Source organism: Coregonus lavaretus (genome assembly GCF_964263955.1).
Source record: "Coregonus lavaretus genome assembly, chromosome: 13".
NCBI lineage: Eukaryota > Metazoa > Chordata > Actinopteri > Salmoniformes > Salmonidae > Coregonus > Coregonus lavaretus.
In genome coordinates this window covers 15,870,498-15,881,598 of record NC_140000.1, presented here as the reverse complement: position 1 = coordinate 15,881,598, position 11,101 = coordinate 15,870,498, and the positions used below count along the sequence as shown (strand labels likewise).

General features: G+C 43.2%; 1 protein-coding gene across 1 annotated transcript in view; it reads right to left on the bottom strand.

Moving 5' to 3' along the window:
- Positions 1 to 3,135: 3,135 nt before the first annotated feature.
- The window catches only part of ascc3 (activating signal cointegrator 1 complex subunit 3), a 138,889-nt gene continuing 130,923 nt past the window's right edge, over positions 3,136 to 11,101 (bottom strand). Inside the window, exons 39-43 of the mRNA XM_084174465.1 lie at positions 7,174 to 7,325; positions 6,540 to 6,690; positions 5,262 to 5,468; positions 4,979 to 5,154; positions 3,136 to 4,792 (exon numbers count right to left, since the gene is read on the bottom strand). Of these exons, the coding sequence (XP_084030591.1) occupies positions 4,645 to 4,792; positions 4,979 to 5,154; positions 5,262 to 5,468; positions 6,540 to 6,690; positions 7,174 to 7,325 (834 nt within the window). The 3' untranslated portion in view covers positions 3,136 to 4,644. The remainder of the gene's footprint in view (positions 4,793 to 4,978; positions 5,155 to 5,261; positions 5,469 to 6,539; positions 6,691 to 7,173; positions 7,326 to 11,101) is intronic.

Sequence of the window (11,101 nt, the reverse complement as noted above, 5' to 3'; positions counted from 1 at the left end):
TTACAAACCCTCCTGTTTTTAACTCGATCTCCCGATTTCTCCTGTAGAATCTGAGAACGCCCCACCTCCGCGTTTCTACCAGCCAACCTGTCCCTCATTGGGCAGTAAGTAGCCTGGTTCATTTCCCTATTGGGCATTATTATTATAAACGTGTCGGTGCTTGATGTGAATCCGGGATTTGCTCGTATATATTCTCACCTCTAGCCTGGTTGAAATCATCCTGGGGACATTATAGAGGGCCATACGGCTAATGTTATTCGTTTATTAAGTAGGCTTATACGTTGATAGATACCATTTTTTATAGCGATACTTTGTTTTAGAGACTTGTTTTAATGCTGGGTGAACCAAGTTTAGCCTATAGGGCTAGTCGTTTAACGTTATCGTCTGATTCTCCAGATTAAAAATAAAGCTTTCATATTTGATAAGCCTAATAAGGACATTTAGGCTACGTTTAGGGCTATGGAGGAATATAATAGTTAGCTAATAACCGTGTTGTTTATAATTTTTGGCTATGGTAAAATATCAAAATGTCAAGTGCTTAAAAAATAGTAGGTATGCAAAATGTTTTTCAAATGTATTAACTCGGGGATAGCAGGTTAGATGACCATAACATAACCTGAGGTATGTTGATAGACCAGTGCCACAATGCATTTAGTACGCGGATCTTATTCAATTGCCTGATGCAGTTGACAGATATGGGAAAGCTATAGAGGTCTAGGTCTATAGGCTACATTTTACGCAATACAGATGAATAACGTACGTTAGTGACATTTAATTAAATTGCAAATGTTGCAATATTGAAGTGAATCTTTATTGAAAATACGAGGAATATATGAAAAGATAGGCCTATAATATTCTGAGGCCTAGTTTATATGTCGACGGGACACTTTTTACGCCACTTCGATACATAGTGATTTTCGTAGCAGGTTAGGATAGTATTTTCGCTAACTCTAACCTCAGTCTCCTTACCTGCAACGAAAAAGTCACTTCAGTATCGAAGTGGCGTGAAAAGAGTGTTTCCCATAAGTCGACCTTCCCGTTTTATTTCCTATAAAACAGACAATTGCACAAAATAAAATCGCTTATGTCTAACGGCAAAATATATAATTATAGGCCCAGCAGTTAATATACGAAATAATAATTAGTGAATGCATTGTAAAACAGGTTTAAACAACTATGCCTATGCCAAATCAATTTGGAACTTAATAGGCCCTGTTGTTTTCTCTGATGTGGACACCATATTGGGATCCGTCAACGGAAAGACAAGTGTGCCCTTGCCAATGCACTCTCACCCCCCACCCCCATACACACTCTTCTTTCTCCAATCATGTGTTGTGTTCGTATTTCCTTCATTTTCGACACGGACGCCCAGATGATAGGATATCTCCTGCCGTGCGCGAGGAAGATAAAATAAGCCAGGATGCGGTGCATGCACGGAATAGTTGACGCCAGTTTAACCTTTTCGTAAAACCCCAATTTACTACTAATTAGACTGCAAATATCTGTGGAAAAGAGAACAATATAAAAGACTCGAGCTTATTAAGTCCCCAGGATGGACTCAAAATGATGCCATATAGTAAAACATCTACCTAGGCTACCTCCACTGGGTAGGCCTAATTAGCTTAAAATGACAAAATTCACAGCAACATGTCCTCTGTCAGTGACTGTCTTAATCGACAGTAATGTGGCATGCCTCAAGTTAGACAATCTAACTAGGTTTCGTCTAAATGGCGACACACAGAGATACATTCACATTTCACTGTGAAAATAACAGAACAGTTCATCCTTAAGAGTCTAAACTGGGGTTCTACTAAGATAACATATGGAATTGTTTTAAGATGGTCATACCAAGGATAATTTAGCTTTGATTTGGAATTTTAGGACCCCTTTAGGTAGGCCTATACAAAAAGTAATTAATTACTTGATGAAACATTGGATTTGGCCTTACTGCTATTAGCTCATAGAAACGCATTGACTAACAGATTCATACATGGAAAAACAGATTGTCAAAAAGTAAATCAAAAGGATGTTTGTTTTAAAGTGTCTGTCCTATATCTGAGAAATTTAAGATCAGGAAATATGTATATATATATTTTTACCCATATTTAACTAAACATTTTGGCCACTAAACTACTTCCATATATACTAACATAATTGTTTTTTACTGGTACTGGGCTACCTTCAGATGAGGCTTGTGAGGCTTGTGGGCGTCCTAGAGCAAAACAACTGACATGTATGTGTTCATGATAGCCTCACCTTTATATAGAGGGTTCATATTAGTGTGTAGCTGATAATCCAGACGAAAGTTGGCAGATCAGTGGTAAGACTTCAGATGAGTCCCATGAAGTGAAGCTTGTGGGGGTAGTAGAGAAAAACGGAGAACATATTAGTTTGTAGGCCAAACTGTTCGGATGATACAGACGTTTTTGTTAGAATAAAAAATATCAGATATAAACAGATATCTCTAGCTAGCTTAAACAGAAGGATTTTGATGGGGATTTTCCCATTATGCCAATTAGATTTCCGCAGGGGCGTTGACATCGACTCCAGGGTTTTCTAACTCGAAAATGTGGATTATCATATTAGGCACAGCTAGCCTAATATGCATGAATAACTGTTATTTTCATAATTATGTTAACAGCATGATAGTGCTGTCCTGTGATCCTAATGTGTATTTAAACGAACCTTAATGCAGTAGGCTACACTACCAAACAACATGTGCCTATAATAAACTACATGTCTAGTACTGTGGACTGCACAGCCCACTATTTAGCTATATGGCTTACTCAGACGAAAATCATCAAATTACATTGGAGTCCCTGTCACACTTTGGCTATAAAGTAACGAAATTATATTCAAAATTAATTCAGCTCAAATATGGGATACACTACACACAGACTGAAAAAAAGTAGCCTGTGCTATTTGTGGCAGAGACATAGCAACGCATTCCCTATGGTTTAATTCCAATACAATAGGCCTATTAGCCATCTGCAATTCTGGATCCAATAGTGAAGTGGTGGAAATCCGACGATCACGTGGTGAACCTGACCGCTACAGGAGAAGAAAGTGAGTCCAGCGCATGGGTGAAAGTAGAGGTCTAAATTATGCTCACCACAAACACTACCAAATACTTGAAAGTGTTTGACATGTTTATTTGACCCCTGTCTGATTGACAGATAGCTGTTCTTTAGGACCATAAGGTTTCCATGTTCAGATGAAACCATGGCAGAGGAAAATTGCCCCAGTGACAGACTGACTATATACTATAGAAAGGACATGGTGGTCAACCAGACATGCAGTGTAGTTTGAGATTAAATGGTGTGCTTTTTATATGAGGTTTACCAGTAATTATTTGCATGATATGTTTTTTGGCATTGATAGTAAGTGTAATATATAACATAACAATATATAGGTCACTATCTCAAAGTTGTAAAAACCAAAAATAATTTTAAAGAAAAAACAACAACATATTTTTCAATCAAGAGAGAAGTTACATCTGCTTCAATTGATTGGTCAATCCAAAAATCAGAACAAAGAAGCAGCTGGATTTTGTCTCATAAGTTCGGTTCTAAAATATAGTTGTCAGCTCACCCAAGAAAAGAAAGAAATACAGTTACAAAATACTAATCAATAAAACAATTTGAGACACCTTTCCATATTTCTCTCTATTTATTTAGGTTACATTCTTCTGTTCCCTGTACGACTGTCTATGGCAGTTTGACCAGCTTCTATAGATGATTCTTCCACAGAGAAAGAGGAGATGAAGAAGAGGGAAAGGAGGAGGCTATTCTGTGCTATACACTAAGGATTGTGGGGGAGGGCAGTGCCTGTATTTCATCCAACAGATGTGACCGTTTGGCACACCAGACTGTAGCCCCACAGCACTACAGGGAAGCATGTTTCACACACCTGCACAGAATTCCAGTTCCACCCCGCCAGCCTAAATAAACTAAACTCCTCTCCGGGAGCAGCTTTTCCCTGTTCGACACAGTGATGCCACGTTTTTCCTGCCATTAACCACCACGCTTTATGCTGCTCTCTCTTACTACTGTTAGTCTTCATCTCAACAACGTCTCAATGAAATATGTCACCCCTCCCCCACCATACCACACCACTCTCCAGTCTCTAAATGAACTGAGTAAAACAAGCCACCGTTTATCTGGTTTTATTTTCCTCACCATCCATTCAAAAGTTGGTGGATTTGGAGAGTAGGCCAATGCCTGGATATATCATTTACATAATATGACTGGGGAATGATATTATGTACTGCAACAAAATAGTTATTCATTGTATTACACAATGTTAATGTAACTTGACAGCCCTGTCTTTCATGAGTATTTATTTTGACTGACCGATCATTGTACATGGTCCCATTAGGCCACAGTTTCCCATAGCCCATGCCCCAGACTCTAACTAGTACTTAACCCTGTATCCTCCCTCCCTCCCTCCCTCAAACACTAGGCCCTCCATGGAATGAGTTTGACATCCCTGCTTTAAGGCTAACCTCCAGTCACACAATCACCACCATCACATCATCCGTGTAAATGTCCCGAACATTGGTGTCTAAAGACACACATGGCCATTGTCTCCTCATTTTTTTCATTGTCATCATGTAACTCATGATGATGTCATCATGTTGACATATCACTTGAAGGACATGCCTCCCATGGCCTCAGTGACTTCACTGTTGACCTGGGCAGCGATGCAGGCAGGGGTCACGTTGAGGTGGAGGTCATACTGCTGGTCCAGACCCAGGTAACTGTCACTCATCAAGTATAGCGTGTAGATACACCTGGAGGGGGAGTAGAGGGTTACCAGGGGAAGTAAGAGTTTGTGGTGGGATAAATATCAATGAATCAAATGTTATAATAAAACCCCTTTCACACCGGCAGCTGTCCCAAAATGCCTAAACTAACCGGGCCTAGACCCCAAAGAAAATATTTGTTGAACCAATTATTTTTAACATTCCCGTACGTACTTTCCGGTCTTCTCGGGGGTGTAGAAGGCCAGGGAAACGGTGCTGCGGTGTCGGCAGTATCCAATGCGTTTGACGGCCAGTAGCTCTCTGCGCTCCACCTCTCCTAGAACCAGGAACCAGCCCTCATCCTTATTCTTAGGGAACCTGGGGGCCTGGGCCTTACTGTCCTGCTTCCTCTGGAAAACATGATGACAAATCAACTTATCAGCAGTCAATCATAACTAACGTCAATAATGTGTGTGAGCTCCTTTATACATGTGTGAGCATGAGTGTGTGTACGTACCCTCTGCTGGCCGGTGTTGATGCGCTGCAGTGAGACTTGCAGGACGTACTCCTGGTCAGCGTGGACATCCAGCCAGCTTTTGTCGTCCCTGAGCTTCCCCCCGGCCGCAGGGAGGGGGCGCTCTGTCTGCTCCCCACACCCCTCCCACCAACCCTTCACACTCAGACGCACCTCCATCACCGGCAGATGGCTGAGGAATGACCAGGCCTGGAGGAGGGGAGGGGAGAGGAGAGGAAGGAGGGCAAAGGAAGGGATGGGGGATAATAAGAGAGAAACAGAGAGGGGTGCAGAGAAATGAGAGAGGGAGAGAGAGACAAGGAAATGTGTCAGACCGGAGTGCAGAGAGAGAGAAAAGAGGAGGGAGAGAGTGTGGGGGAGAGAGAGAGTCAGACTTAAGTGAGAGCCTTGTATAAGATGGACATATCTATCTGCTAAGACTAGAGCGTTTGATGAAAGCTTGATTCATTCAAACACACATAATTCCCATGGTCTTAGGTGCCTCTTAAAGCTTTGTCATGGTGACTTTAACATCTGACTCGAATGGAGAAGAAAACACAATTCCAAAAGGGGATAGAGAGCAAGCGAGATAGAGGAAGGTAGAGATAGAGAGAGAGTATGGGTGATAGGTGTGTGAATGTGTGTTTTCCTCCTGAAGACCCTGTCAGTGTCAGGGACTGGGATGGGAGAATGAGAAAAGCCTCTCAGACTCACCCAACAAAAGCTATTTATGTAAGGATTACTGTCCCCCGTAGAATCAGACTGGGACACTGCCACGCATCTAGTTATTTAATTAGCCAGGCCGCAACACCATGGGGGGGGGGGGGGGGGGGGGCTGGGTGAAGGGGGAGCGGGGACACTGATTGGGTAAGGCCGCTGGGCTGGCAGTGGCGCCTGGACGTTCTCATTACAGCTGCAATTAGCACTTAGATTGGTGCTGTAAACCCTCTCATTGGATCGTAATAGGAGATCCTGGAGGTACCTTGGACCACCGGGACAGACTGATGCTTCTCACTGTGTGTGTGTGTGTGTGTGTGTCTGTGTGTGTGTGGGCTGACGTTGGTAGAGTGTGTGTATATGTTGTTTGGTAGTGCTCTGGTAGCGAATGTGAGAACGTTACATGAATAGAGAGATGAGGCCGACACCTTGGAAGGACAATGGAGACGGGAGGGTCCATGGTGAAGCGTATATGTACCCCTAGAAACCCTCTATTTCTATAGGAAAGAGACACTTTAACGGTGAGGTGAGGTGAAGGAATGCAGAATGTTAGAAGGTTGTTACCTGGGAGATCTGATGGGGCTGAAGCGCCTCCCCCACGATGGCAGCGAAGGTGTTCTCCCGCCCCTCGCAGGTGGCAATCAGCTCAGGGAGCCCTTCTATTGGTCCGTGGAAGCCCCTGGCTCCGCCCCTCCCTCCCTTGGAGCTCCACCTGCTGCGGGGAACAACAGGGGGCAGATCTAGTCATGTGATTTTAAATCCTAACCACACTTCCTGCTGTCTCATCGCCACTGGAACCTCAGTCCTCTCTCATCCCTCTATCCCTTTCTCCTTACCATATTTATTGAGTTTTCACAAAATGATTCTTCACTGCAGGAAGCAGCGTCTCAAATCCACATGGTGTGTATGTAAAAATAATTAAGATTGCTTTGGACACTCACTCTTGAATTTCCTCTCTCTCTGTGTGTGTGTGTGTGTTAGTGTGTGTGCGCGCGCAAGCAGCCCTGAGGTTAGCAGAATGTAACTGATGCTGCTTGATGACAATAATGTTTGCAGAGTTTGATAGTGTCTGTGGATTATAAAATGGTCCATGTCATAGTGTTAATTAGAGAGTCCTAGCACCATTCTCATCGTGTGTGTGTGTGTGTGTGTGTGTGTGTGTGTGTGTGTGTGTGTGTGTGTGTGTAATGTCGTTTACCTGAACAGGTAGAGGTGTTGCTGCTCTATGGTAGGTAGGGTCAGTATAGAGGAGTCATTGAGCCACCTGCCCTGAACGATCATCTGCACCAGGTTACAGATGCTGAGAGCAGTCACCAGCCAGCCCTCGTTGGCTGCTACGTCCAGCATGGCCTGTAGAGACGCACCCACCAACACACGTGCACAGACAGATAGACAGACATACAGGAACTACTTTAGTTGAAAAATGTGTGCATTTATATAACTATATAAAATCCCCCACTGACATCAGTGTGAGATTTACTCACACTGAGTTACATTACAATTGAGCCCATTTTGCACACTCAAATTCAGCATGTCTTTACACATTCATGCACATATGCTAAACAGCTGAAAAGTACAAATTGGCTATATTGCTTTTTGGTGTTGCTTTTTGGTGTTAATTTCAGGTTAGGGTTAGGCATTAGGGTTAGCAGTGTGGTTAGGGTTAGGTTTAAAATCATATTTTATGACTTTGTGGCTGTGCCAGCTAGTGACCACTCTGCAGAGCTTCATGACGAAAAATGCTAACCTGCTCCCTCCCTCCCTCGTAAGGTTAGAGTTTGCTGAGCTCCGCTGCATTCTAACAAACTCAATTAATCAGAAAGTAATTCCCCGGCAATAACTATGACTAAAGAGAACCTTGAGTGCACAGGCCGAAGCCCCGGCAGAGTTAATCAAAATGCTAATGCAGTACAAATTAAAGTAGTACTGATTAACATTTCACAGAAGCTGAAGAAGCAAATGGATGATGACAGAACTACGGCTGATGTCACTGGAGTCCCGTTAGCTGGGCCATATACATTAGGCACCAAACGGAAGAAAACGGACTGAAACATCAGTCCAAAAAGAGACGCTTGATTTCATTTTCCGTTGCAAAACGTTTTGCTCTAATGAATACGATACCCTCGCCACACGAGGAGGAGAAAAGCTCTGTTAGCCTGGCACAGCAGGAAGCCAGAAAAGTAACCACATGGACGAGCAATTGACAATCACTACCAGACACACACACAGTCAGCGCTTCGTAGATCATCCCCCACACATACAAAGGCAGAAACAATGGCTTACAGATCCAGATCCAGATCCTACAGCCAGACATGGACCCAATCTCTCCCAGGCATGGCCAATCACCAGCAGACCTGGGATCTGGTGGCCAGGGCACTTGGTGGACAGGCCTGGTTGTTAGGGGCAATCCCTGAGAAAGCTCTTTTTAAGAGGAGCTACAACTAATCTCCACACCTCAACAGCCTCCTGAGTGACAGGGTCTACTGCCGGTCAGGATCCACATTATGTGTGTGTGTATTCTTAGAGTGTGTGTGTGTACTGGAACTATCAGCAGTAAGTGTGTGGGTGGTGGTTAGGTTAGTGGCAGACAGTGCAGTCTGTCGTGTTAAAGCCGTGCTGTCCCCGTGAGGTGGGGTTTCACCGCCAGGTTGTTCTGTGGTCAAACCTGACTGTGGTCCTCATCTCCCTCAACACTTTCATGCAAAGAAGCCAGAGACCCAAAAGAGATACAGTATTTGTCTTTTAAAAAGGCATCATTTATCAAAGACGGTCAAAAAATGTCCAGATCAATTATCACACTGAAATGGAAATAGTTTGAATACAAGTTAACAATGATCATTTATATCAGGGGTGTCAAACGTCCGGCCCGCGGGCCGGATCAGGCCCGCAAACGGGTTTAATCCGGCCCGCGAGATGATTTTGTAAAGTATAAAAATGAGCTGCAATTTTTCAATAAAAGAAACTGCTGTTCCAATTGTGTCCACTGGATGGCGCAATAGCAATTGTGTTAAGCAAGCAAACTGTTTATACCGGGGCAGAGCAAATAGGTCAAGCAAGTGCAGCCAGTCCGGATGAGCTACTTTGTTTTGCCCGCGATATTTATTACGGCTTCTACTTTTAACATTATGTGCTTTGGCACCCTCATTGCCCCAATATGTCTCTGTCAAAAAAGAGAAAAGTGGACGCAGAGTGCAGAGTGTTCCAAGAAAAATTGTCATCCTTCTATTTATTCACGGAATTGAATGGGAAAGCTGTATGTTTGGTGTGTTCACAGCATGTTGCAGTGCTGAAAGAATATAACCTTCGTCGCCACTATGTGAGTCTTCATGCCGACAAATATGACAACTTTCAAGGACAGCGGAGAAGAGAGAAGGTGAATGAACTGTTGGTGGGTCTGAAGAAACAGCAGTCTGTGTTTACTCACAGCCGAGACATCAGTGACGCTGCAGTGAAAGCTAGCTACCTCATTGCTAATGAAATCGCAGTGGCTTCAAAATAATTTAGTGAGGGTGAATTTGTAAAAACATGCATGATGAAGGCAGCAGAGATTGTGTGCCGTGAAAAGCACCAGGCTTTTGCAAATATCAGCCTGACAAGAAACACAGTTGCAGACAGGATTTCCGATCTTTCAGTGGATTTGGACAGCCAGTTGAAGCAAAAAGTAAAGTCATTTATTGCGTTTTCGGTTGCAATTGATGAAAGCACGGACATTACAGATGTTGCACAACTGGCCATTTTCATCCGCGGAGTTGATGACACATTGACCGTCACCGAGGAGTTCGTGGAGTTGGTGCCGATGACAGATACAACGACAGCAGCTGATATTTTCACTGCACTCGTCGGCGCGCTGGACAGGGTCGGAGTGGACTGGTCCCGCGCTGTCAGCCTGGCTACAGATGGTGCGCCCTCAATTATCGGGAAAAACGCAGGCGTTGTGACAAAGTTCAGAGAGAAAGTGCAATCTGCAAATGGAGGACGTGATTTTTGGACTTTTCACTGTATTTTGCACCAGGAGGCTTTGTGTTGCAAGTCATTAAAGATGGATAACGTCATGAATAAAACAAAGCTGCGCTCAAGGCTCACGCACAAGCACTTGAATCACATCCTGAAGTTGGCTGCCACTCAGGATGTGACGCCTGATATTGATGCACTGGTGAAAGCTAAAAGATGCCAGGTATCAGGAGTCAAATAAACTATGCAACCCCACTTAAAGTGCTGCATGAGACACCCTGATATAGTTCTGTGATCTGTGATATACTTCTGTGAATCACTGAGGCATTGTGTGTTTGTGTGTTGTTTGTCCTCAGAATTTCAAATAACTTGGTGTTTTATGATTAATAGTGATGTTGTGCTTTTGGACACACTGTCCTCAGGCTCCAGCTTTATGTTTATATGTTTTTATGTTGATGTGCTATTGTTTTTAATTGATTTTATTTTATTTGTATATTTAACCTATTCTTGACTCTGTGGTTCTTGCACTTGTTTGGGGAACAGGATTTCATTATTTGTATCTACATTTCTGCCTGAGAAATGACACCCTGATATAGTTCTGTGATCTGTGAAACAGTTATGTGAATCACTGAGGCATTGTGTGTTTGTGTGTTCTTTTTCTTTAGAATTTTCAAATAAACTTCAGGTGTTTTATGATTAATAGTGATGTTGTGCTTGTACTATTTTGGACACACTGTCCTCAGGCTCCAGCTTTATGTTTTATGTTGATAGTATTAAAACAAAGAAAACAATCTGAAGTTGTTGTTTTTAAGTTATATATACCATGATTTTACCAGTCCAGCCCACTTGGGAATAGATTTTCCTCCATGTGGCCCCTGAGCTAAAATGAGTTTGACACCCCTGATTTATAGTATTTGAAAAGACTGTCAGGCATTCGGTTTACCAGTGCCCTCCAAGGCACCTCCATGACATGTCTATGCCCAGGGCTCTAAAGTGCAACCATTTGGTGGCACATGCTCCTGGATAATTTGTTGTGCGATCTGACATTTTATTTTGGGAGCACCAGTGCGACCAGGAAAAAAATTATCACCCAGATAATACTAGTTGTAGTGATAGGCTTCACTGTGCAGCTGTTTCCGAGTGCCCTAGAGAAAAAAGCCAGCGCAGATTCATTC